We start from the raw sequence: 27849 nt of genomic DNA on the forward strand, positions 1-27849 counted from the left end.
CTAGCCTCCATAGGCACAGTTTCCCCTATTAATATATGTGGAATATTTTTATTACGATTGATGAGCCTATGGTAATATATTAATGGGATTATTCATTGTGTTGTATATGTTATAACCTTTGACAAATGTGTGATTGACATCTGTCCACAACTAACAGTATCATACAGGGTAATTTTTTTGTACCAGGAATCAAACTCATGACCTCGTACTTGCCAGGCAGCTGCTGTGCCACTGCGCTGTATCTCTGGCCTCCTATAGAGTAATTCTACTGCGTTAAATATTGACTCCATGCCACTTATTCATCCCTACTTCCCTTCCAACAAAACCTTGGCATCTACTAATCTTTGTACTGTTTCTGTAGTTTAACTTTTTCCAGAATGTCATATATTTGGAATCAACATAATATGTAACTTTTTAAGATTGTTTTATTTCTCTTCAAGCCATATATTTAAGATTCCTCTGTATGTTTTTGTAACATGATAGCACATTTCTTTTTATCAATTGTTTTGGTTCGGTTTTTTGGTTTTTTCAGGCTGTCCTTGAACTTACTACTATGCAGCCCAGGCTGGCCTCAAACTCCAGCAATCCTCCTTCCTGCTTCAGCCGCCTGAGTGCTGGAACTACAGGCAGGTGCCACCATGCCTGGCTTTCACTTCTTTTCATCAGTGAATAGCATTCCATTACATGGGATTTGTTTATTCCTTCAAGTGTTAAGGACATACTGTTTTTCATCTTTTTGTCTATTACGAATAAAGCTGCAATATATATTGGTGTGCAGGTTTTGATGTGTACGTGGCTTTTCAACTCATTGCTGACCATAAGGTAATAAGTAGTATATTTAATTTTGTTTAGAAACTAGCTGCTCGTGGTAGTGGGGATAATTCTAGCTACTTGGGAGGTGGAGGCGGGAGGATTTTAAGTTCTTGGCCAGTGATCGTGAACCAATGGCATGCATGTTATATGCTTTTCTTTTTAAGACAGATAATATAGCTGGGCATGGTGGTGCACTCCTGTAGTGCCAGCATTCAGGAGGCAGAAAGCTGAGACATTAGGATTGCCATGAGTTACAAAGTGAGTCCAAGGCCAGTCTGACCTGCATAGTGAGTCTGTCTCAAAAAGGACCAATAAATAAATACATAAATAAGGGACAACAGGTATTAATACATGCATTACTTTTTCCTAAACTAAAATCTCAATTTTTTAAAATTGCAGTGTTGGCACTTTGCAATAACTCATTTCTAAATGGTTTGCCATCACTGCTCTAGGCCATCTTGGATGACTTAGAAAGACCCCAACAGAAAATAAAGAATTAGAAAGGTCTGGGGCTATAGTTCAGTGGGAGAGCACTTGCCTGCATTCATGTCCTCGGTGGTTCAGTCCCCATGGGCAGGGGGCTAACTGCCATCCAGAGTTACTGTACTATTTTGCCTTCTAACCAGCAGTGACTGACTCTGAGACTACCTGTACTTTCACATCCTTATCAGTGTTTGGTGGCATTGGTGTCTTGGACTTTGGCCATTCTACTAGGTACGCATAGTAACCTCCACAGGCACAGTTTCCCCTTTTACCAGCATCTTTTATTTGTGGAGTATTTTTCTTACAGTTGATGAGTTTCAATTTGTAGTTCTCTGATATCATCAAATGTTATGTTTTTGTATTTATTTGCTTCCTTAAATCCATCTTTGTTCAAATATGTTTAGGTCTTTTCTTTACTTATCTATTTATTTTGTCTTTTTTTTTTTTTTTTTCTTTTTCCTTTTTATCCATACCAGGGATCGAACTCACGACTGCCTGCTTGTAAGGCAGGCGCTTATGCTGCTGAGCTAAATCCCCAGCTCCTATTTTGTCTTTTTGAGACAGGCTCCTATTACGCAGTTTAGGCTGGCCTTCAACTCATATAGCCCAGGCTGGCCTCAAAATTGCAGTGATCTTGGCCTCAGCTTTCTGAGTGCTGGGATTACAGGCGTATGCCACCATGCCCAACTGTTCAGATCTTTTTAATTGTGTTGTTTTCATTTTGTTGAGTTTAAAACATTCTCTGTGTATTTTAGACAGCAATCTTTTATCAAAAATATGTTTCGTAAATCTGGAGAATGTCTTTTGCAGAGAGAAATTTTGAATTTTAATGAAATTTAACTAATTAATGATTTCTTTCACAGACCTTGCCTTTAGTGTTATATCTAAAAATTCATTGCCGGGGGTGTGGTGGCTCACACCTGTAATCCCAGCACTCAGGAGACTGAAGTGGGAGGATTATTGCGAATTCGAGACCAGCCTGGGCTACAAAGTGAGCTCAAGGCCAGCCTGAACTGCATAGTAAGACCCCGTCTCAAAAAGACCAAAAAAAAAAAACCCAAATCATTGCCATATCTAGCATCTGGATTTTCTCATGTGTTATCTTATGTAGTAGTTGGATGTCTTATATAGTACTTGTTTCAATACCATTTGTTTAAAACATTTTTTTTAAAAACTTTTTTTTTATTAAAATGCTTTTATTCCTTTGTCAAAGTTAAGTTGACTGTATTTGTATGATTCTTTTTCTGGGCTCTGTGTTCGAGATTCCATTAATTGATTTGTCTGTTCTTCTACCAGCACAAAACTCTTAAGTATTGGAATTTTATAATAATTCTTGAAGTCAGGTAGGATCAGTTTCTTTAGTTTCCGTTTCAGCATTGTTTTGGCTTTCTGGGTCGTTTCGCTTTCCATAAAGTTTTAGAACCAGGCTGTTGAAATCCACTTAAGATAACTTGCATGGCTTATGTTTAACCCAGTAGATCAAGTAGGAACAAACTAACATTATGATAGCCTTGAGGCTCCCTGTCTAAATACATGGAATGGCTCTTCAATTTTTTAGGTCTTCAGTAGTTCATCCAGTATCCATTTAGTGTTTACCATATGCCTAACCCAGGAATAGGAAAGTAAGGATAAAGAATTTTTGTATTCTGTTACCCTTTAACACAGTTGTTTGCAGGGAGAGTATATAATGTTCCTGTGCTGCCTGCACTGGATAGATTGCAGTTTTAAGTGTCAGAATTCCTTTTACTGGTAAAGAAAGAGATTAAGGTGAACCTTGTCCTTCTGTGCTATATTAGTAAAACATTAACCTTTTTTCCTCTAGAGTAAAAAGTAAAATAAAAAGCCTTATGTCTTTCAGAGTCTTTTGAAGTTTCTCTGTCTTTAAATTTTTGCTTTTTTCCTGTCTTTGTATGGCATTGTAGAACACAGATCAATTTACCACATGCCAACTTTGCTTTCCTCTTGTAGAATAATCTGTTTCTTCCCCAAAGAATATCTGAGTAGAAACTATACCTTATGTGCAGTGAGACTAATACTAGAGTATGCCATCTCATTGGTTTTATCTGTTTATAAATTCTGATTACTAGATTCAGATTGGTTTATCTTGGCCATGATTGTAATACACTTATCTATAAATATACTTAACTATAAAAAATACTTCTTGCACCAAATAGATTGCAGTCTTATGTGTTAGAATTTTGATTCTATTAATATACCCAATTGCAGTTTTCTTTTACTAAAATACTACATAAAGTAAATTTGACAGGTTTTCATTAAGTAATATCAAAACCAAATATACTCCAAAAACTATTACAGAGTATTAAAGGCGTGTAGGGCTTTATCTGGTCTACTTCTGTTATGAGATTGTGCACCTAGCTTTTCTAAACCCACGCTGGCTTTCATCAGCGGGTCTTAAGCAGTCCTCCCACCTCAGCTTGCCATATAGCTGAAATAGGCCCCCCCAACCCCTGTGCAAATTGAGCTCATGACCTTGTATATGGTACAGGAACACTGCACAGCCAGGCACGCTAACACATGCCTGTAGTTCCAGCAGTTGGGAGGCTGAGGGAAGATTGCTGAGTTCAAGTCCAGCCTGCGCTACAAAGTGAGTTCTAGACAGTTCTGAACTGCACAGTGAAGCCTTGTCTCAAAAAGAAAGAAAAAAGAAACATTCTACCTAGCCACATCTGCAGCCCCAATTTCATATTTTTAAGGTGGAATTTACAAAGTGAAATGCATAAATCTTAGGTATATTATTCAATGAGTTTTATAAAATGAATACACCCATACAACCCATCTCCTTGTTGAGATATAGAACATTTTTATCACTCTAACCAGTTCCTTTGGTGCTGTTCTCAAATGGTGTCACCCTATGTTTCCTCAGTCAGCTGGGTTTTTTCTGATTTTTTTTTCAGATTTTTGTAACTCCTGAAATTTCATAAGATAGAATTTATACAGTATGTGCTTTTTTTCCCTCTTTCTTTTCTTTTTTTTTTTGTCTTTTCGAGACAGCGTTTCATTGTGCAGTTTAGGCTTGGCCTGAGCTCACTTTGTAAACCAGGGCTGGTCTTGATCTCACAATGATCCTCTTGTCTCATCCTCTCAAGTGCTGGGATTATAGGCATGTACCTACCAACTTTTTGTTTTCTTTTCCTTTAACATATGTGATAGCCTTTCTATGTAGTTTTGTTTTCTCAGGCTGGAACACAAATTTCATATTGTACATATCAGTGTTTTGTTCTTTTTATGTTGAGTAGTAGTCCATTGGGTATTTTCACCAATTTCCTGTTGATGGACATTTGAATTTTTTTTCCTTAGTGCTATTTATTTACTTATATGTTATGTATGAGTAAGCTGTTTTGAACATTTTTGAGTCTTAAATAGGTGTCTGTTTTTGTGTTTCTTAGGTAAAGTAACGCCTAAGAAAGAAATTTTTTTGCTATTAAGTAAGCATATTTTTAAGAACATGCCAAACCTTTCTCCTAAGAAGTTGTACCATTTTAGATGTTTGCCAACAGTATTTGAGAGTACAGCTTGTATTATGTGTCTTCTTCAACTTGTGGTATTGCCAATAATATTCATTTTGTACATTCTGTTACACTATGTGTGTGTGTGTGTGTGTGTGTGTGTGTGTGTGTGTGATCGTGGGGATTAAACTCAGGAACTTTGCACTGAGCTCTATTTCCAACACACTTATTATTATTATGGTCATTGTTATTATTAAATTTTGAGCTGGGGATTTAGCTCAGTGGCATAAGTGCCTGCCTGGCAAGTGTGAGGTCATGAGTTCGATCTCCGAAACAAAAACAAAACAAAACAAATTTTTGGAGACAGGGTCTCAGTAAATCACTAACTTACCCAGACTGGGTTTGAATTTATGATCTCCTTGCTTTAGCCTCTCAGAGCCCCTCTCATAAAGTTTCATTTTGTTTATTATGCTTGTCACCTCTGCTGGTTGATTTGATCATTGGTCGGAGGTTGTGCCTAAGCTTCTGAAATTAATGATATTTTCACCCTTTATGTTGGACTGCGTTGTATGGTTTAGAGCCTGCTTTCGTGGTTGAGAGTTGAGGAGTTTATCCTATTTTTAGCTCAGGCCCAGAGCCTCCTGTGTCCTTTGGCCTTTGTGTTTCAGAAGATGCAGCTTGAGCAGACACACTGTCTTTCCGGACATAGGTTTTAGCAGGTTTTTCTATGTCCTTTCTAGTTTTTCTGTCAAATGTTTGGCTGGTGTGGCTGTATTGTTATCACACCACATGAAGTCTTTTTTGGGTAACACATTGCTCTTGTTATTTGTGACAGTGCTCTAGGATATAAATTATTCCATAGTATCATCTAAATAAAGTCGGGCACCTTAGCATGAGCCAGTACCACTGCCCCATCCTCTCCTGTCAGTGACCTACAGGGCATGCAGGAGGAGCTTGGGAAGGTATGAATAGGGATGTGCTCATCACTGGTGGCCCCACATGATCCTTTCTATTGGTGCTGTGAATAACATTACTATGTCATCCTAAACAAAGAGCCTCTTGAGGTTTGATCTTTGGATTTCACTGGAGGCAGACATATGAAATGACAAACCTAGAAAGGTGTAGGAATTGCTGCAGCAGGGCAGCTGTTCTGCAATACAGAGTTGTGGGGAAACCACAAACTACTTTATCTTCCCTACAAAGTAGGAACTGGATAAGAAGGAAAAAATGCTCCTTTCGGGCTCCTTTGTTTTCTGGAAAGGTCTTCTCTGCACAGAGGTGTAGGAGTATGAAACATTCTTCCTCTTACTCGTACTGAAGTCCATAGATTTGCTGTCAGTCCTTTGATCAATCTCCAAAGGTTTTGAATGATTGTCTGTTACTTTTACCTAGTTCAATAAATATCACTCTGGGAAAGAGTTTTGTCCAGCTCCTTATACCACATATTAGATACTTTCCTATCCCTGGGATACTGTACTCAACACATATAACTTGAAGGGAAGGAGATTTGCCTCAAGGTTCTGGTGGGTTCCATGCATGGTTGTCTGGCTCCAAGGCAGAAGTGTGCAATAAGGGCCTTGCGAGATCCTCACCCCATGGCAGCCAGGAAGTAGTGAGACAACGGCAGTGCTCGCTGTGGCCTCCTCCCCCAACCAGGCCTCTCACATCCAAGCACATGAGTCTTTTAGGGAAACTTTAAAAAGAGTTTTTATTTCCACTCTAAATGTCTTCTTTCTATCCTCTCTTCCTGCCTCCCTCCTCTTCCTTCCCTCCTTCCTTCCTTTATTTATTGTATTATTACAGCTTTGTAATTCATAATGAATATTCATTTTAAGAGTTGTTACATAGGCTGGGATTTAGCTCAGCAGCATAAGCGCCTGCCTGGCAAGCACAAGGTTTGATTCTTGGTACAAAAAAAAAAAAGTTGTTACATATATATATCTCATCTTAGTCCTTTAGGAGGGCATTTTACATTTAAACCATAGAACACTGCTACTCTTCAAGTATCCTCTAAAACATCCTGGGGTCTGATTTCTGATAGCATCAGTTGCTAGCAATACTAAAAGAGAAGTCTTGCTACATACTTAAATGACTTAGGTTTTTAAACCTGGGTCAACAAGAACTTTAGCTAATGTAGATGGAGCCTCAGATTTTGAGCACGAGGCTTACTGAGATCTTGTTATACCCACAATGTGTGTTGGCTTTCTACCTGCCCTTAAAGTTGTTATTGATTAAGGAGTCCTTTCTGGCTTAGGATTAGTCATTATAGACCATGTAATTTAGTTTACTGCATATTTCTTATTGGTAAATTATCTAGTATTCTAATATTCAATCCCTGAGCATTGAATTTAGTCTTTAAACATGAAAACAATGATCGTGTTTTGTTAATCTCTTTCATTTGCTGTGGTAAACTATGTATGCAATATTGGCTAATATAGATACTGCGTACACAGTGGAGGGAGGGATGTTAAATATTTTTAGGTGGTAAATAGAATTGGAGCAAATTTAAAATAATAGTTTTGGATTGGTTCTAAAATTTTTATTTTAAATGTTTTAATTATGATGGTTTTAAAAAAGGGCATATCGTGTGTATGTGGCATTTAATAGCCTTATTCCCCTGATCCAAATCTGAGGACTGTTACTGAAACCCTTTCTATGTAGTTTTGCTTTCTCAGGCTGGAATATTGCTCAGTGATAGAGTACATGCCTAGTGTGTACACAGCCCTGAGTTCAAACCCCAGCACTGCATGGGGAGATGAAAGCTTTTTTGCTGACTGATTGCTGTGCAGAAAAGCATTGCATTGTCTTCCCAAAGAGAGCGGCCCAGATGACACGTGTGATTCGGGTTTAGACTTACCTTTACATACCCTGAATTTACTCTGGGACTTTTACCAGTTTTCTTTAATTAAATTAGGTTTTGTTTTGTTTTGTTTTTTGTCTTTTTCCTTTTTATCGGTACCAGGGATCGAACTCACGACTGCCTGCTTACAAGGCAGGCACTTATGCCGCTGAGCTAAATCCCCAGCCCCTAAATTAGGTTATTTTTAAGGAAAGAAGTAGGAAAAAGAAACAAGATTATGTTCTTTTTAACTTTGAGAATAATGGTGGAGGTAGAAGTACAGAGTGAGACAGAGAGAAGGTAGCAGATGGAAACAAGAGCCAGAGAAGCACTCGGCTCTCCACTGTCTTGAAGTCTGAGCAAACAGCAAAGACACCACACTTACCATCTAAGGTTAATCTTCACAAAATAGGAGCTGGGATTTAAATTGTAATCCACCAAAATTTATTGCAGTTACGTTCCATCTTCATAAAGGATGTTGAACCATGTATGCAAATTAGTATTGTTGGTGTTACAGCCAGAGAATCATGTAGAGGAGGCAAGGAAAGGAAGAACTGGGCCACAGCGGGAAGCATTCTCTAAGGCTTTATATATCCCTATGGAGTCAGACAGTTGAGGGTCCCTTCTCTTCCCTTCTTTCTCTTTCTCTTTTTGTTTTCTTTCCTTTTTTCTTTCTCTTTCTAGTTCTCATTCATTCATTCCTTTTGTGGTACTGGTGATTGAACTCAAGGCTTCTACATTTCTGTAGGAAAAAAAAACACTACAATTCAGGAATTCCAGTAGCTCTGTAGTTCTGGAGAAAACTCTCTGGTGCAGGGATTCCAGGAGCCCATGGCTTAGGCATGGGTTCGTCTCCTAGGATTACTAGCCAGAGTGGAGTCAGTGCTGGATGTAGTACAATTGGAAGTTTGATAAGAGATAGGCATTATTAATAATTTGTATCTTTACTTTAGCAAGACCATTTCAAATGGTCTGAGATATATTCTGTTTCCTTTTGTCTCTGCTTCCTTCCATTGTTGCCTACATAACAGTTGAAAACTGTTTAGAGCCTGAGGTAGAAGAATTTATACTTTCATTAAGGTTTTTTTTAATCAGGTAGCTGTCTTCCTAGAATCACGGACTGCAGATTCACATTGTAGTCTTCTATTTAAATTTTGTTTCTTGGAATCAGGCAGTGTTGTGGCTCTGTTAAATCCAGCTCTGATAGCTATACTAAAGGAATAGGATTGTGCTGTAATACATTGCCATAAAAGAAAGATCCTTAAGTAGTTTTTTTATAAATGGAATTGTGGAAGTTTAGCCTGGGTAAAATGCTATATGGAGAGGGCTTGGGCAGTCAGAGAGCATGTCAATTCTGAAGGGGATCTGGGAGGTGATATCATAGTCAGTAATAGATATATCTCAAAAACATAATGCTGAGCAAAAAAACCCAGACACATTAAATATATGATTCCATTTATATAAAGGCGGAAAAAAGCCAGACGTGGTGCTATGTCCTATAATCCCAGCCACCTGAGGGGCTGCAACCTGAGGATTTGAGTTTTGAGACCAACCTGAGCAACTCAGTGATACCCAGTCTCAAAATAAAAAAGGAATGGGCATGTAGCTCATTGTGAAAACCCTGGGTTCAATTCCCAGCTCTATACATGCACACAAAGAAGTAGAAAAAAAGGAGTTGTGGAAGAAATTAGAGCCCCAAAGAGGAGCTCACATAGTTCTACTATATGATACCCAGAGGCAGACTTGGATGAACTTGAAGAAAACACAGTGAGTGTGGGCAGTTAATGTAAAGTAGAACTAAATTACCTTTCCAATTCTCCTTAGTTGATCCCGAGTACCAGAAGGAAGCAGAACAGAAACATCGCGAATTGGCAGCTAAAGCTGGAGGATTTAATGACTTTGCAACTTTAGCTGTCATCTTTGAACAGTGCAAATCAAGGTATATGAGAGTGGTTTTTGTACTAGAACATGCCAGTTTGATCTACAACTAATGAGAGTGACATTGGCCATCAGTGAGGTTATGTCAAGTAACTTGTTACGCATTTACTGAATAATACTGGTCCTCTTCTCAAACCTAAATGATCTTAGAGAATTTGCTTTCTGTATAAATCAGTTAGATGAGAAAGTAACTCGATATTTGTTAATGATTATATGTAAAAAGAACTCTATTATAAAATTATTTTTAATTTAACTGACAATTGTTTTTATAAATATCCTAAAGTAGTTTGTTAGTTCTTGGAAAGATTTCATTTAAAGACTACCAGTTACTTATGGATTTCCACTTTTTTTTTTTTTTTTTTTGTCTTTTTCATTGTTTTATCGGTAGCGGGGATCGTACTCACGAGCGCCTGCTTGCAAGGCACTGAGCTAAACCCCCAGCCCCTGGATTTCCACTTTTGCAATAAAATGAGACTGTTAGAATGCCTTTCACTTGTAGAAGATATTTTCATGACAACAGTATTTTTGGTTTATAGTGGAGCTCCAGCTTCATGGTGCCAAAAACATTGGATTCATTGGAGGTGCTTATTTTCTGCATTCCGTGTGGAGGCTCAGCTTCGAGAACTAATTAGGAAGCTTAAACAGGTGATTGCTATAACACTGTCTTTCTGGAGTAGCAGTTTGGGCCTATGTGTTGTATATCATGGTTTCTCTAACGTATAGTAACCTCTTACCACCCTTTCTAATCTACTGCCTTCTCTTTCTTCTTGCTTCTGCAAATAGCCGTCTTCTTGACTCCGTGTGCGATTCTTACTATTAATAAAGAAATTTACCTACAGGAATGAGAATATTTAAAAAATAACTTTACTGAGGTGTAACTGACATGCAACAGAGTACTTATTTAAACTGTAAATTTGATGATTTGTGACATCTGCATAAACTTACGGAACCATCAGTACATTTGAGATAAGGAACACACCGAGTTTCCAAAGTTTCATGTTCTTTTGTAATCCATCCATCTCACCTTATCAGTGTCCCTGGTTTCCTTACCTAGCAACTGATACTCTCTTGTTATTATGATAAATTTGCATTTCCTGGTATTTTATGTGAGTGGAATCATGTACTTAGGGGTTTTTTTTTTTGGATGGGATTTTTTTTTACTTAGCATAATTACCCTTTTTTTTCCCCAAATCTATATTTTTATTGTGGTAAAAATATATAACATAAAGTTAATCTTTCATGTGTATGTGTGGTGCTGTGAATACTGGGCCTGTATTCTTTGTCTTTATATTCATAAATCTTTTCATCTGCAATGTTTAATTTCTTGGTAAATCTCCCTATTAAATTTTTCATCTTTAGTATATGTGCTACTGAAGTAAGCACTATATTTTTCATAGATGTTTAATTTGAGTCTCTAAAACAACCACAATTTTCAGATCTCTCCATAACACTTTTTTTTTTTTTTGGTAGTGCTATTTGTGTTAGTTCTGGGTTGATTTTAATTGACTGAACATATCCTCATTAGGGATAATATTGTATTTTTCTACTTCTTTGTATGCTTGGTAATTTTTGAGTTGATGCCAAACCAAGTGAATTTTACTTTGCTCAGTGCTAGATATTTTTCATTCAAATTACTTAGAAATTGTTTGCTCCCTTTAGGTCTTGCTTGCTTTAAGATTTGTTATGCAGGATCAGAGCAGTGCTCAGTCTAGAGCTAGTTATTCACTGCTACCAATATAAGACCCTTCTAAGTGCTCTATACAGAGTCATGTGAATTATGAAGTATTCTAGCTGACTTGTAACAACCGTCGTTCCCAGCCATGTATGAATACCAAGCACTGTCATGTTTTGTGTTTTATGGGAAAGTTCTTTCCCTGGGGTAATCGTGCTGCACATCTTTGGTGTTCTCTCTCTGTGCAGTTCTCTTCCTCTGCTGAACTTTCTTCTGTAAAGTCCAGACATCCTTGGTTTATCCAGATGCTAAACTCTATCTTACAAACTCAGAGAGTTGTCTTGAGTACCATTTCAGTTTTTTTTTCTTGTGCCTTAGTCTAGAATCTTTCTCAAGATTGTAGGCTAAATAGTTGAGTTTACTTTATTTCCTGTTTCAGGGAGCCCTATCCTTTGTTGGCTGTTACATAGTGTTCTGGGAGTCATTGTTTGATATATTTTGTCCATCTTTTGGTTATTTCTGATAAAAGGGTAAATCTAGTTCCATTCTATTCCACATTGGCCAGAAGTAGATATCTTTAGGACTGTGGTTTTTAAATAAGAGATTATTTCAGATTGTTCTGTGAGATTTACCACTGAATATGTGTTTTTCTGCAGCAAAGTGATTTCCCACGAGAGACCTTTGAAGGCCCTAAACATGAAGTACTACGCAGATGTCTTTGTGCAGGCTATTTCAAAAATGTAGCTCGAAGGTAAGCAAATTGAGCTTGAGAGATGAAGTAAGCAGTATTACTGTATTTGACCATAATACTAGACTGTTTAATATTAAAGATTTGATTTAAGCTGTGTCATTATGATTTCCATTATGATGAACCTTTTCATAATTATTACTTGTACCAGGAAGCCATAATGACCCAGAGTGGGTATTGGAGTCAAGTTGAGTGGGTATAGGAAAAAAGCAGATTTAGGGCATGTCCGGCGTGGACCTATGACAAGTGACAAGAGGTTTTTTTGTAGAGCAGTAGCCCTGTGTGGAGTGTGGGAGCCAAGCAGGTTGACAGTGGCATCCTTGAGGGAGTGTAGCTTGGCACAGTGTTGGACAGGGTAGGGAGCTATTGTTTCATGTGGGTTGTCAGCGTCTGAGGATGGCACTTCATAAGGAAAAGAGCAACACTGGTAATGTGAAATTTCTTATATACAGAAGAATGGACAATAAACTGAGAATAAGGATAATGGGGAAGGGAGTTAGAGATATTGAAAGTGAAAGTGATTTCTGTGTTGGAATAGAATTTCAGGGTATCATGAAAGTGTAGCACATAGAGCTGGGTATAGTGGCACATAGCTGTAATCCTAGCATTTGTGAGGCTGAGGCAAGAATATCATTGTAAGTTCAAGGCCTACCTGTGCTACATAATGAGTTTATAGTCTGCCTGTTATACATTGCAAGACTGTTTCAAAAAACAACAACACAAAGAATTTGCAATTAAGGCCATGAATTAGAAAAAGATACCTGAGCTATTTTAGTTATCAGATTTTAGATTAGTGAAAAATAACTATCCAGCTGGGTGTGGTGGCACACTCCTGTAATCCCAGCACTTGGGAGGGAGGCTGAGGCAGGAGAATTGTTTGCAAGTTCAGACCAGCCTGGGCTACAAAGTGAGCCCAAGGCCAGCCTGCAGTGCATAGTGAGACCTTGTCTCAAAAAGACAAAAATAATAATAATAATAATAATAATAATTTACTATATCCTTTTGGGCAGAGATATAGTATAATATAATAAAAAGTATTGTTTTTAGGCAGAAAGATACATGTTTAGGAATTAGTTTTACTGTGCAGCAACTCTATGTTCTTGAGAAAGTTAATTTATTTGAGACTTAGTCTTTTCTTTTTTTTCCCCCCAGTACCAGAGATTGATTGAACCAAGAGCCTCATGCATGTTAGTGAGGCGCTCTACTACTGAGCTATATCCCAAACCTTGAGTCTCAGTTTTGACCTTTGGATAAAGTGCCTGTTTTTCATAGCTTCACACATTGTTTTGAGGCTTTGTTATGAAAGCATTAGTACTCTAAAGCACACACAGTATTTTTTGTTAACGTTACTATTTATTGATCAGAAATTCTTACACTTAATTGACAGAGCTGTTTAACTTGTAACACTAATTTAAGATGAGCGTTTGGAGAGGTTATAGTGTCAGCCAAATAGATTTAAACCTCTGGGCAGAGCTTGAAGTTTTCAGTACCCAGCTGCCACATATGGAAGCCACACCTTCTTGCATGGCCCTCCTGGCCAAAAAGCATCTCAGATGAGAGCGCTACCGAAGCCAGTGACAGCAGCTCAGCTTACCAGTAGTATCCCATATCTGCAATTGTTTAACTTGCTGCTGCACCCGAGCTGCCCAATCTGTTGACCCCAGTACCATCTTCTACAGCTGGTGTGGTTGTGTGCTCTACTTTTGGGCACATGCTGGGTCATACCATCACTGGGAGCTTCTGAGGAGGCAGTGATGTGGGAGGCTGTGAGAACCCAGTTGGTGCAGCAGTGGTGTGGGCCTTGCTCCTCGGAAATAAAGCAGTTGTTGTAGTGTGCCTAGAACTAGGATGATGTCAAACTGATAATTTCAGTGAGGTGCTGACACAGTGCAGACTCGCAAATAGGTTAGCCTAATTGAGAGGTTAAAATTTAAGAAATGAAGAATTGGCTGTCATGACTAAATTATAATATAAAAATATAATTAATTGTGAAAGTATAAAGTGTAAACCCCTCAGTAAGATCTCTTGTGTATTATTTTTTTTTAAGATAGGATGTCACTGATATAGTTTCAACTGACCTTGAACTCAGAGATCCTTCTGCCTCAGCCTCCTGAGTACTGGGATTACAGACATGTGCCACCACTCCTGGCTCTTCTGTATTATTTATTGCTTTCTTGCTTCAGAATTTCTCTCAAACAGGGTATTCTTTATAGCAGTTTGTGGAAATGGTAATAAATTTAGGGCTAGGCAAGTATTTGTATGGGTTCTTTTAACCAGCTATTGTGATTTTATTGTTTGTGAGTTACTTAGAATGAAATGATTTTGTCCACCCTCCTTCACAATTTGTAAGCCTGTGCTTATTGCACTTTTTAAAGTAGTAGAACATATTGTCATTGTTCATTTTGAACTTAATTCTCTATTCAGCTCATTATTTTACTGTTCAGTTCCTTATCATTTGGTTTTATTTCCTACAGATCTGTGGGGAGAACGTTTTGCACAATGGACGGACGTGGAAGCCCAGTTCACATTCATCCTTCCTCAGCCGTAAGTACTTTATTTTTAATGAAGAGAAAACACTTATAAAGGTGGGAGAAGTAATATACAAGATATCTTCTACTTTTTATCTTGAGGTTAAACTTACTCGTACTTACATTTCATAGAGCTGTAAGTAGATTAGTTGACCCATGCCTCTTGATTGAAGACGAGAGGAATTAAATTCAGAAGGACTGGGCCATCATGCTTCGTCTAATGTGGAATAGATAGGTTATTCAGTTATCATCCTTACATGATTTCTTTTATATAGCTTCATGAACAGGAAACCAAACTTGAATGGATCATTTTTCATGAGGTATTAGTTACCACCAAAGTCTATGCAAGAATTGTGTGTCCAATCCGTTACGATTGGGTGAGAGACTTGTTACCCAAGTTGCATGAATTTAATGCTCATGATTTGAGCAGTGTGGCCCGACGTGAAGTGAGAGAAGATGCAAGGAGGAGATGGACAAATAAGGAAAATGTGAAGCAGTTGAAGGGTGAGTGAATCATTTGTTCTACCCCCAGCTGCTATGCCATACTTTTCCCAGTAATGATTTATTAGTTTTGTCATGTTTTATAAAATTTTATGAATTATTACGTCAGAGCCTCTTTTATTTTTTCAAGGAACTTTTTTCTGAAATACTGTTTCCTAAAATACTAATTTCCTGAAATATTCCCTGTCTGAAAGGCATAAACTGTTGTGGTATTGAACTAGGACAGAAAAATTAATTATCAGTTCATATAAACAAGAAACTTTACAGTAAAACTTTCTGAGGCTAAATAAGAGATCCTATTATATTATCTATCTTATTTTTCATTGTGGGACAAAACACCTGACATCAGTTGAAAGACCAAAGTTCTATTTTAGCTCAGTTTGTAGAGGTTTTAGAACATAGTCTTTTGGCTCCAAAGGAGGGCTGCATGGCAGACAAGAAACATTTCATGGTATGGCAGGCAGGAGGCAAGAAAAGCAGGGAGCCTTCCTTTCCCTTTTAGTCCATTCAGGCTGCAAGCCTGTTGGTTGTTTGCCACCTACAACCAGGGTGGGTCTTCTGTCTTCCGTACACCCATTGAGCCACACCCAGAAACAGGCTAAATTAATCAATAGACTAATCCAGTTACCATGCCCTTAATCCAGTGTCACACTCTTACGATCTAGCCACCTCCCATCTATGAATGCATGAGGCTTTGGGGGAACATAGAGATATAAGCCATAATAATCCCCATTGAACATCACTGTCAAAATAGAATGGTGAAAAATTTACCCAAGAAATCATAAAAGGATCTTTAGAAATGTTAACCACTAGATTCGTTGCAGTAATAATTTGTCCTACATGCTTAAATTTGGGTCAGATTTTTTGACTCTTTGACTTCAGTGCCGTGTGTGTGTGTGTGTGTACACTCATCCGAACCCATGTGAGGTAGGGATGAACCCTATGGTCTTGTGCATGCCACCCACGTACACTGAGCCAGCACCCTTTAACCACAGACTCTTCTTTCTTTTGACAAGGTTAAATTTAATGTATTTTTTTCTTAACATTGGAAGATCAAGACATCTGTTACTCTTACCACTTCTACTATTAAATCTCAAATGAAAGTTTCATTGGATTAATTTGTAATATTTTCAGATGGAATATCAAAAGAAGTCCTAAAGAAAATGCAAAGAAGAAACGATGACAAATCCATATCAGATGCCCGGGCTCGTTTCCTTGAGAGAAAACAACAGAGGATCCAAGACCACAGTGACACACTGAAGGAAACAGGCTAAGCAGTGAATTCAGAAAGGAGGAAAAGCAGCCAGGAAATATGCTTCTACTTTGCCAGTTATTTCAGACAGGGCTATCAAGAGGAAGTGGTCAGGGGTTGTTAATAGCCTGTGAGCTAAAAGTAAATCAAAGCTCATAAATCAGAGCTCATCAGTACCAACAAATGAATTGTGATTACATAGACATAGGCAATGATACTTGAAACCAATGAAAGACAATACATGTAATATTTTCCTCACTTACATTTTGTTGGCCTTAACTGGTATCATACGCAGTCATTGAGATATTTTCAAACAATATTAAATTGTATTTAATCAGCGTGTGTTCCATTTGCATTGAAGCATTAAAAACTATTTTCCTTAAATCTCTTTAAGGTCTTCTTGATGCTATTAGAATAGTGTTATATCAGGTATGTTACCAATTCCTTCAGAAGGCTAAGACATAAAGAGGTTTTTACTCAGCAATACTTAGATGTCTGTTTAATTGCTATAGAGCTTTATAGATATTTAGAGAAAAGAATCAATTAGTAAATAAAATTGCCTATGGCAGGATTCTTTCTTGAATTAATATTAATCCTTAAGTTGATTTTTTTGGGAGTATATAAATTCCTTTTTATATAAAAATATATTGTTAAATAGTAGCTTTAGCCATTAACCAAAGGACAGATTTTATATATATTTCTTTTGTAGCTGTACCTGCATACTTGTGTCAGCACCATGTATGTAGGTATGAGAGTGCTTTCAAACAACCCCTCCACCTGGCCTACTCTGTCTCCAGCTGCTTGGGTAGGACCACTGAGATATTATGCCAGTCTTGAGATGCAGTTTCAAAGTAGCGACACTACTTCACCAGTGTTTTAAACTGGAACCTTGAGGCTAATTAGTATTACACTCAGGCCACGCTCAGCTATTCTTATTTACTGCCTTGTATTCTACTTATTTATGTATTTGTTTGTCTCTTGCACTAGATTATACGCTCCTGTGGGCAGGGACTATGTCTTTTTCATCTTTGTATTTTTCATGGCATCTAGCATAGTGCTTTGCACATAATAGTCACTTGGTGTTTGTTAAATAAAGCTATTAGTGTCATTAAAACAGACAGTATAATGTGTTTTTAGATATTTTGTGTGAAAACTAAGTCTAAATTTTTTATAAGTAACTCCAGTTTTTTCTTTAGCATCTGAACAGTTTTATGTTTGGTATTAGAAACTAGAAATATCATAAGTTGCAAATTCATGTACTTTTCCTTGAAGGTGAGTAGTGATGGTTTCTCTTTGAACATTTCCAGAATCATTAACTTATTTACTTTTATTGTTAAGTGTTCTAGACAGGATTTCAGCACATTAATCATTCAGTCCTAAGAGTTACTCTCAGGTGTATATTTCCAGGTGTTTACTTTGATGTGGGGGGAGAGCAGGGATTTGTGGAATGAGAAAGTTTCTGATTCAGTCAAGTTTTGTTTTGGTTTGGTTTTATTGTTTTTGTTTTATTTTTGCCATATGGGAGATTGGACTGAGGGGCACTTCCTTTGTCTTTTATGACATTAACTTTTCTTTTCTTCTTGTTTTTTAATAATTCAGGTTAGCCTGGCGGGTGGCTCACGCCTATAATCTCATCACTTGGGCAGTTGAGGCAGGAGGATCATTGCAAGTTCGAGACCAGCCTGGGCTACAAAGTAAGCTCAAGGCCAGCCTGAATTGTGTAGTGAGACCCTGTCTCAAAAAAACAATACAAAAAAAAATAATAATAATGCAGACTAATTATATATACATGCAGACTATATGTGCTCTCAACTTGAGTTTCTCTGTTTACTCATGGTTGGTATTTTGACTAAAACATTGCATAATTGATACAGTGGCTTTCCTAGATTATTACATTTGAACGTACATAATTATTTTCCCCTTAATGGTGATATTAACTTCAGTTAGGGTGATTTTAAATTTTTATTTATTTATGGAGACAGAATCTTGCTATGTAGTTCACAATGTGCTGAATTCACAGTGATCCTCCTGCCTCAGCCTCCCCAGTGGGTGTGCACCACCATACCGGCTAGAGTTTTTAAAAAAATTTTCTTTAGCCTACAATGCTTTTGAATTCGTATGCCATTTGAGGAGGGATACAAGGATTTATTATCAGTTGATTTTTTTCCTGTACCAATTTTATTCTTATGGTTGCATATTGATTTTTTAAAATCTGTATTTGTCAGTATTACATTGCAAGGTAGAGCATTCCTTGAAGAATCAGTTTCTAGTAAAGATGGATGCTAGGTACAGCATGAATAGACAGAAAGCTCAGGGGGTGTTTGAGAGAGGTGGCAAAGAGTCTAGTTTATGTGGTACATAGAGTATATATAGAAAAGCCATAGGTTGAAAATGTTAGTTGAGATCATATTATGGAAAGTTATCATATTGAAAACCAACTTGTAGATTTTGGAATTATCTTTTCAAATATATGGCTTTTTTTTTTTTTTTTTTTTGGTCTTTTTTTGAGACCGGGTTTAAGGCTGGCCTTGAGCTCACTTTGTAGCCTAGGCTGGTCTTGAACTCTCAATGATCCTCCTGCCTCAGCCTCCTGGGTTTTGTTATAAGAGAATGACAACATTACAGCTTTGAGATAATTGTGGCAATGATATTTTAAAAATTTCTCAGTTTCTACTCAGAGGGTTATTTAGTATCAAGTCAAGTTGGATCCTATTAAGGCTTGCAAGATGGTAGGAAGAACCTTGGAGAAAAGGTGGTGGTTTTAGAGGAGTTTGTTTTTAAAAGGATGGGAATTCGCCTTCAAATTACTAAATGAAACAAAACAGAAACAAAAATGTAACAATAAAAAATTAGGCAAAGGACATGGTGAGATATTTCATAAAGGATGAGGGGTCTGCAAATAAGGAAAGATAATGAACCTTAATAATTAGGAAGATACAGATGGAAATAACAAGAAGATAGTATTTCTTCTCTCAAACTGTCCACAGTTGAAATGCCTGAGAAGTGTTGGTGTGGGAGAATAAACGGCTTTAAGATTTTTTCCATCTTACTTATTGAGGTATATTGGTTATACAGATTAATAGGTTTTGTTTTGGTGTATTCATATGTGCACATAACATACTTTGGTAATTTTCATTCCTTTCTCATCTCTGTTCCTCCCTCCCATTTCCATTTTTTGGTGGGCTTTCAATGTGTATAATACATTTTTAATTTCTCTTCCTTTAGAAAATATTTTGATGATACCTAGCAAAGTTGAAGATGTGGTCCAACCCATGACCTAGGAAGTCTATACTTCTAGATTTGTTATAGGAAATTTTGAGATTATAAAATACTGTGTTCCTTATAAAATTTGGCCTCTATAGATTTAACATTAATTGATGTTAAATATAGAATCTATACAAACATTGCTTCTAATAGTAAAAACTTGAAAACAGTACATGTATGCATATAGCTATCAATAGGGAATGGTTGAATACATTGTAACAATGTTTTACTGGTTAAATTCTGCACAGTAGTGCAGTTATTTTTCAGGCTTCAGGGCCACTCCTAAACAAATGAACCAGTTCAGATTCACACCAGAAATGTAGGAATGTGTCTGTGTTACTGTACCTTTGTCTCTTATAAATATTATAATAGAAAGTTTCTCATCATTAATGTACATATCTGGGTATTTCAAACACTTTCATATGTTCAAACTGTCTATAGGAAATAATAAAATTATTTGGTCAGAATGTTGTAAGTGCCCCTCCCCCAATTGTTAGCAACAGAGGAACAAAACAACTTAATGTTTGTATTGTTTGATTGACTTTGTAGGCCTAGAACTGGTAGACTGAGCATCTATTGAGAGGATAACAATATGCAGTGTGCAGTAGCAAATATGGGGCATTTCCTTCTTGTTTTTGAAATCCATTATTGTTCTTACTGTTTTGTTCAGTTTTAGTGTTTTATTTTATTGTATGTTGTTTTGATTGGTTTCATTTTGTTTTGTTTGATTTATGTCTGATGGTATGGGCAGCAGTTTTGAAGATAAGAGGCATTATGGTAGCCATTGTTGATTTCCTATTATCCTGTTTTGAAGTCCTGTATTACTTTCACTGTTTTGTTTTGGTTGACCTTACTCTGTTCTATTTTGCTTGGTTTTATTCTCTTTAAAATTAATTAAGCACTTACCTAACAAGTGTGAGGTTATGAGTTCAATCCCTGATACAAAAAATAGATAAAAATAATAAAATTTTGTAAGTACAAATAGTAAATATTTTAGACTTTCTAGCTACACACGCTCTTTTAATTTTTCTGCTGTTGTAGTGTGACGACAACCCAGAAAATAATTAAGTAAAATACTACTACTTAAAATTTTATTATGGAGCCAGGCATGGTGGTGCATGCCTGTAGTCCCAGCACTCAGGAGGCTGAGGCAGGAAGATCACTGCGAGTTTAAGGCCAGCCTAGGCTACAAAGTACATTCAAGACCATCCTGAACTGCATAGCAAAATCTTGTCTCAAAAAGATAAAAATAAAATTTATTATGGAAAATTAAATTCAGATTTCTTACAATTTTCACATCAGCTTTTCGCCTCTTGCATTTGATTCTTGAAAAGCTTCCTTTTATTCCTATATTAATTTAAATAATCATTTTATTTGCAGAAATGAAATGTGAGGGCTGGAGATACCACTCAGTGGCACAGAACATGCCTGGCAAGCACAAAGTGCTGAGTTCAATTCCCAGTACCACCAACAACAAAAAGCCCGATAAAAAAAAATGTCTGATTTTTTGACTTTTCAGCCTTTTACTTTTTTTTTGTAGAAGAACTGGTAAACTGAGCATGAGGGATAAACAAATTGTAATTTTTATTTTTCCAAATATTTTCAAAGTGATCTTTACTTGTTAGCTGTCCTTTAAACTTAAAATGTAAGGCTGGTGATTTAGCTCAGCAGCTTAAGCACCTGCCTGGCAAATGCAAGGTCATGAGTTTGATTGCTGGTACCCCCCCCCCATTACTTGTCCAGATAAAACCTGTATATTTTTCTACCCTAATATTATTACTTGGTTTTTAGCTAAAAGAGGAAATGAAATAGGTAATGCGCACAACACCTAGTCTGATGCTTTGTTATAAAAGTTTATACCAGTGATTGTTGTGCTAATTAAAGGTGTCATTATTAACTACCTAAGTTAGCCTAGGCTTCAAATGAAGTAAATGGTACTGAGATGGGGAGCAGAAATAAAAATAAGTAAGAGAGACAAGGAAAATTATCTTAAAATTGTACTTTTAAGAAAATTACAGCAGGGGCTAGGGATTTAGCTCAGCAGCATAAGCGCCTGCCTTGCAAGTAGGCAGTCGTGAGTTCGATCCCTAGTACCGATAAAAAAAAAGACAAAAAGAAAAAAAGAAAATTACAGCTTAAGGAGAGTTACCAAAGATTATAATGCCTTTTTTTTTTTTTAAATGGGTACTAGGGATCGAACTCATGACCGCCTGCTTGCAAGGCAGGTGCTTATGCCGCTGAGCTAAATCCCCAGCCCCTACAATGCCTTTTTACCTTCTAAGTACCAAAAAAAGAAGGGTTTTAAAGATAACAATAAGCCTATAAGTGGGCCTGCTGCTTTTCCTCAGATCTGTAGATTCACAAATTGCAGACTTTCACCCTCAAGAAAGTCTGCCTCACTTTTCTCAAGAAAAGCACCTAGTTCCAGGCCATAAAGTGCCCTACTCAATGAGCGCCTGCACTCCTGAGTGTGTACTTTCTAGTAAATCTTTCCATGTTATTTATAGATGTGTCCTGATTTTTTTCTGTGACCGAAGTCTGTGAATCTACAACATACCCTGTGGGTAGGGTAAGTTTAGTTCCTCATCTTTTGGGGGGCCTCCCTCAGGCCCTGTAGAATGACAGTACAGCCAATAAATAATAGCTAGAGAAGTGGACTTCCAGTTTTCAAGGAAGAGGAGAACTTAGACTGAGTCAAAAAGAGAAGTTGGAGATAGATTTAAACAATGGGAAGGTTATTTGTATCACCTGAAGCACTTTCTTGAAAGATGTTGCAATGTTCAGTCTATCTTAGGTTATCACTAAGTAGGTCAAATGAAGGAAACTTCGAGCACCACACTTTCTTACAGATAAAAAATGTAAAAAAGTCATCTTGGCCTGGGTTTTTCATTTAGTATGCAGCATCTGTGGACTGCCACTGTGTGCCAGTCTGCTACTCCATTTAATTCCTTTTAAACATACTGAATTTTTATTTTTTTTGTTTGTTTTTTGGTACTGGGGATCAAACTCATGACCTTGTACTTATCAGGTAAACATTTAAGCCACTGAGCTAAATCCCCAGCCCCATACTGAATTTTTAAAAAGCCTTCCTCAGTAATGATGAATGTACTCATCTTCACATCTGATCTGGTTGCTCAACTAGACAATATCTAAAATACAAGAAGGTGAGCTGAGTGTGGTGGTGCATGCCTATAATCCCAGCACTTGGGGAGGCTGAGGCAAGGAGGATCCTGGCAGGTTTGAAACTAGCCTAGTCTACAAAGTGAGCTCAAGGTAAGCCTGAACTTCGTAGTGAGACCCTGTTTCAAAAAACAAAATATAAATACATGAATAAATAAAAGCTGTCTTTATCTGGTTTTTATTTAAAAGCTTTATATAGTATTTGATCTTTAACCTAACCTAAATAGAGAGCTTTTCATGATTCTTAGGGCAAACAGAGCAGCCTCAGCAAAGAAAAATAAAATTTAGATCAATAAATATGAGGTGGACTCATGAGGGCTGCGTATTTTTTTTCCTTTTTTTTTGGTACTGGGGGTTGTCACGCTTGCCAGGCAGGCACTTGTGCTGTCTATATCCCCCCAGCTTACATATTTTCAATTCTGGAGTGTTAGGGAAAAACAGTAGTTATATGGCTGTATCTGTACAACATTAAACTTGGAATATGACAAGGAAAAATAACCAGGTTTTTGGTGTTTTCATAATCTACTTTGACCAGTCGATAGGATGAGGTAAGGCTTTTTCAAGTAATTTCTTGTGTGTCCTTGGTTTACAACTTAGAGATTGGTCTATCTTTGTAAGACATATTATACAAAAATCGTTTACTGTGATGAACAGGAGGCCTTTTAAGATCTAGAACTGCTTTCCCTCTTTTTTTCAAAAAGTCTTTACAAAATATTTATTTTTACATTGTAGGTATTAAAAATATTTACTGAATAAATTACTATTCCTTCACACCTTTTAAAGTGAATTTTGTAAATTAAAATGTTTTACTTTGTATAAATAAAAGGACATGTTCTATTGATATACAGTGAACTCATCTGGGTCTTCTTGTTTAATACAAGTTCCTTCTATTGGAGTCTGATGATTCTGAGGCCAGCAACTCTTCTCACTTGTGCAAACTAGAATTGTTCAAATTCCACTGAAAGACCTAAGTTAGCACTTTTGAGCATACTGGCCAGTATAAGCTGGAACTCAAATGTCCTTTGGCCTCCCCTGTGACTAATAGCTGAGATTTCAGTAACTTCTGATATAGGACAAGTTAAAATGAATGGTTCTCCACACCCAGTAACACTTGAGAAAAGCACATTTTACAGGAGGAAGGCTTCTGTTGTCTAAAGGCTTCAGTCCTTGGTCAGCAGGCTCCATTGCTTTTTGGCCTGTGAAGTGACAAGGATGGCACAGGAAAGCCGCTTACTTCGTGGGGGGCTTTTTGCTGATTTTACCAAAATATATTTATTAAGTTGCATTCCTTAATCATTTCTGAGAAAGTTGAGAGTTTACTACCACTAACCAGTTGTATACATTTGTTGCTATCAAAACTATCCTTACAATGTGATAGAATTTTTAAGATTATTGAGGAACACACTTGTAGGCCATGCTTTGCTTTGAGCTGGAGGTACTAGTAGCTACAGGAAAGGAAAAAGGACAGTTTTACATATTTAGAAATGGAAAAAAGCCTACAACAAACATCCTTACCTTCATCACCGTTTCATTCTATAGCCCTCTGCAGCTCTCTGAGACTTGTGTTTGGATGGGAAAGAAATACTGTGACTTGGCACCTCATTCCCTCTTGATTAGTAGGCTAAAATGTTTCTGGATTTTTCTGTCCACAATGTTCTATAAATTGCTATATTTAAACTAACTTTCTGGAGACACCCTTTTAAGGTAGTATCATGAGCCACTTCATTCTGCTGGGATCTGATTTAACCTTTTGAAAACATGGGAGGGACCTGTGTAATGTGACCAGAATCTAGGGTGGATCTCCAGGCTTAAGCTTTTCACTTGGAATGTGCTCCATGCTGATCCACAATCAAGGTTTAAAACAAGTTTGGGACGTGAAAGATACTGAAAGTATGCAGCTGAGGTCCATTTCATTCTAAAATAGAAGGCCGCTTAAGGGCCTTACCTATAATCTGCCTTAAACAAAGCTAAACCACAGCAGGAACTGCATGTTGACCAGGAGTTGACATCCAAGGGATACTCATTTTCTCACTGGCATGTGATACAGTGCTGTTTATCTTGCTTGAAAAGATAATGACATGATCTGTCCCTGCTGGGATTTATATCTGTACCCCTAGGGGCTGAGAGATTTCAAAGCTGCTGTTCAAATGGCAAAACCAATTACATTAAACCATTACTATTAAACTGTATCTCTGGTGACTGCTAAAATCTAAAGTGTAAATATGTGGTACAAAGGACTAGTTTTTAAAGTTCTGCCTTCAAAATCTTTGAATCTTGAGAAAAGTTTATGACTTGCAAGGCAGCTAGCTCAAGCTATTTCTCAGCTTTTGAAACAAGGTCTCCCTTGTTATGTTACTGGCCTCAAACTTGTAATTCTCCGTCAGCCTTAAAAGTGGCTGATATTATAGGGGTGTGTGCACTCAGCTTGAGCTGTTTATAAAGGACAATTGAAAAGACACCTTGGTGCCAGGTCTGCTTTAGGATAAACAGCTACAGAAGAATCCTACCATAAAAAGTTTTTTTTTCTTTTTTCTTTTCCATTACTTTGGAGATAACATACACATATAAACACATCGCTATACTTACTGACATAAAATATAAAATTGATGGCAAATACAAGTCTCTTGTATAGATTTAGGAATTGCATTTCTCAATAGACCAAGCAACGTTTCTGCTAATGGCACTTGCTGTGACTCATTCCAAGGATCTGCTGTTGATGAACATCGATTTAAAAAAAGCTTCATATCGAAAGAAACTTTTATCATTTGTTTTATTAACATGGCTACCTTACTAAAATATTTTCGCAAAATCAAAAGCCAGGGTGATGATTCATACATTGCAGTAGTCTGTTAGAAAAAAACATTCTGGGTAGCAGGATTTGTTTTTATTAGGTTTTATTTTTTCACTCTAACTTAAGGTAGTGCCCCCAAACAATGTCATTCAGGTATGGGTTAAGAAACTTGAGTGTGCCTCATCCTCCCTGGCACCTAAATTATCCACTGATAACCTTTTTCCTGCCTCTACACCCTTAGCAATATTAGCATATTCCTACATAAAGCTTATTATCCCACACCAAATTACTTAGCTTCAAAGGGCATGTGGGTTTTTAAGTGTTTATCATCTAGACCATTTTTTTCTCTTGAAAAAAAAATTTTTTTTTTGGTACTGGGAATTGAAAACTTTTGCGTTAAGGGTACAGTGTTTAAAATGATCTGGAATATCACAATCTTTCTTCCTAAATGATTTCTGAAAATGCATTCGTTAGATTTTTATATGACACAGCCAGTAGTCACTTTAATAGAACCTTAGTGCATTTTTTGTTTAGATAATCCATATCAAATAGCTAAGCTAAAAAAGTTGCTTTTGGGATTCTAAATGTACTTAAAATACCGGGAATGTATGAAGATACAAGACTTTATTATTAAATTTTGGTGGCCCTGTTCCTGATATAGCTCTGTATCCTTAATTCTGAGATTGAAAATGTAACTTGAAAGCTAATGTATTACTGTAATAAAACAGTAATTCCTTTAGAATTTCAATTTAGAAGCCGTCCACTTCTTAAAAGAATTTAAAGCAACTAGACTGTCTTTAGAAATACCATTTCAAATGTTGCAGACTACAGAACACTTTCAACTATTTTTTCTAACCAACAACATGAAATTTTGCAAGCATAAATCTTCACTCGTACAACATGGTGGCGAGGCATTTCTTTGCAGAACAGAACTGCCCTTTTACCTGCCAGATTCTTCTGTCATCCTAAAACGACAGTGTTTTGGGAAATACATGAACTAAAATGATTAAAACTAATGGAAGCAAAACTACTTGGCACACAAATTGTTTTACAACCAATAGGATATGATGTTAAGTGAAAATAACTGTTTAGGACTTGAGTTTTTCTCAAGAGCCTTCTGGGAAAGAAAAAAATCTCATAAAGATGAAAGACACGGAAACATGTTCTTTCATCCTTCATGGCATTGGCTCTATGATGATATGGTACAGCTCACACAGAAAGTACTGGGGATATTAATCGATAAGGAATGCCGTAGATACCTTAATGCTGTAGAAGACACGATGATCCGGCTTTGAAGCGCTTACAGTCCCACTGCTAATCTACAGGCAGTGTCGAGGTGGTCCCACTGAAATACACGTCTAATAATCTCTTCCCTCCAGTAAGACACTTAAGGTATTTTTTTAAGCCAACCATCCTTAACCTAATTATCTTTGAGACTCGTAATTTGATGTGACTGAAACCTCGTCCTGCTACAATTTTGGTCCAGTCCTTCCTTAAGCGTTATGATACTCAAAATTCTTCTAACGCCAAAGTGATCACTCAACTGGGCCGATGCCAAGTCCACCAAAATGTCCGCAAAGAGCCTAGGGAAAAGTTATCACAAAGCCAGATTGAGATAACTCACAAATGGCCTTCACTGTCCTTTGAGCTAATTAAGCACTACCCGAAGAGGAGACTTTCCTAGGATCCGCGAGTCAGTTTCTCCAACCATCAGAAGGGTGTGCGTAAGGGCAGGGACCATTTGAAGCCCATTTCATTCCCCTTCCTTGGGATATAAGTAACCACCCACTGCATGAAACTAGGCGGGGGAGGAACGCTCTGCGGGGAGGCCGTTTCCCTGAGTCACCTAGAGGGCGGAAGGCAGGGCCCATCTGCCCACGCCACGTCCTCTTCCTCAGGGACTCGGTCGAAATACGCAGGGGCCGCAGGCGAGGGCAGCAGCACCAGCCTCGCCTCACAGTGGCCCAACAGCAATCTAATTCCCAGAAGACGCCGCACTTCCCTAGCACCCATTCTAGCAGCAAACAGCCGGCCCTTCCTTGGCAGCATCACGTGCACCTGGAAGTGCGTGGGTGGGCCCTAGGGCGCCGACGGAAATGACGTCGTTCGTCCCGAGTCGCATGATGTGGCAAAATGCAAAAAAAAAAAAAAAAAAAAGGAGGGGGTAGGGAAAACAGATTGGGGAAAGTGATGAGTCTAAAAAGTAGTCCCTTCGGGTCCTCCGTTTGCCTTGTGTCGCTGCAGTCACTGAGGCGCTCAGCGCACTGCGCCCCGAATTCCTGCGCCTGATCGCGGCGCGGCGCCTCGTGGAGGGGTACATAAAGCGGACGGCGTGAGGTGGCTGGGCGGAGCTCTGTCGCCGGGATCCTTCCG

The 27849-nt window shown here is 37.6% G+C and overlaps 1 protein-coding gene and 1 long non-coding RNA gene across 4 annotated transcripts in view; one reads left to right on the forward strand and one right to left on the reverse strand.

Moving 5' to 3' along the window:
* Positions 1 to 17359, forward strand: part of Dhx40 (DEAH-box helicase 40) — a 44654-nt gene extending 27295 nt beyond the window's left edge. For both annotated transcript variants that reach the window (XM_063250870.1, XM_063250871.1), the window contains exons 13-18: positions 9427 to 9541; positions 10077 to 10185; positions 11869 to 11963; positions 14435 to 14504; positions 14764 to 14992; positions 16124 to 17359. In XM_063250870.1, coding sequence (XP_063106940.1) covers positions 9427 to 9541; positions 10077 to 10185; positions 11869 to 11963; positions 14435 to 14504; positions 14764 to 14992; positions 16124 to 16263 — 758 coding nt within the window. In that variant the 3' untranslated portion in view covers positions 16264 to 17359. The remainder of the gene's footprint in view (positions 1 to 9426; positions 9542 to 10076; positions 10186 to 11868; positions 11964 to 14434; positions 14505 to 14763; positions 14993 to 16123) is intronic.
* On the reverse strand, positions 8024 to 27684 carry LOC134476470 (uncharacterized). Of its 2 annotated transcripts, XR_010048153.1 has the most exons (4): positions 26736 to 27684; positions 14612 to 14705; positions 9409 to 10373; positions 8024 to 8344 (listed from the first exon to the last, which is right to left on the reverse strand). It is a non-coding gene; the product is annotated as an uncharacterized LOC134476470 (long non-coding RNA). The 2 variants fall into 2 exon arrangements; XR_010048152.1 differs by having other exon boundaries at positions 8024 to 10373; positions 26736 to 27568.
* Between the last annotated feature and the right edge of the window lie 165 nt (positions 27685 to 27849).

Source organism: Cavia porcellus, unplaced genomic scaffold, assembly GCF_034190915.1.
Source record: "Cavia porcellus strain 051 isolate PalLab524CR breed Dunkin Hartley unplaced genomic scaffold, mCavPor4.1 scaffold_6, whole genome shotgun sequence".
In the NCBI taxonomy this organism is placed as follows: domain Eukaryota; kingdom Metazoa; phylum Chordata; class Mammalia; order Rodentia; family Caviidae; genus Cavia; species Cavia porcellus.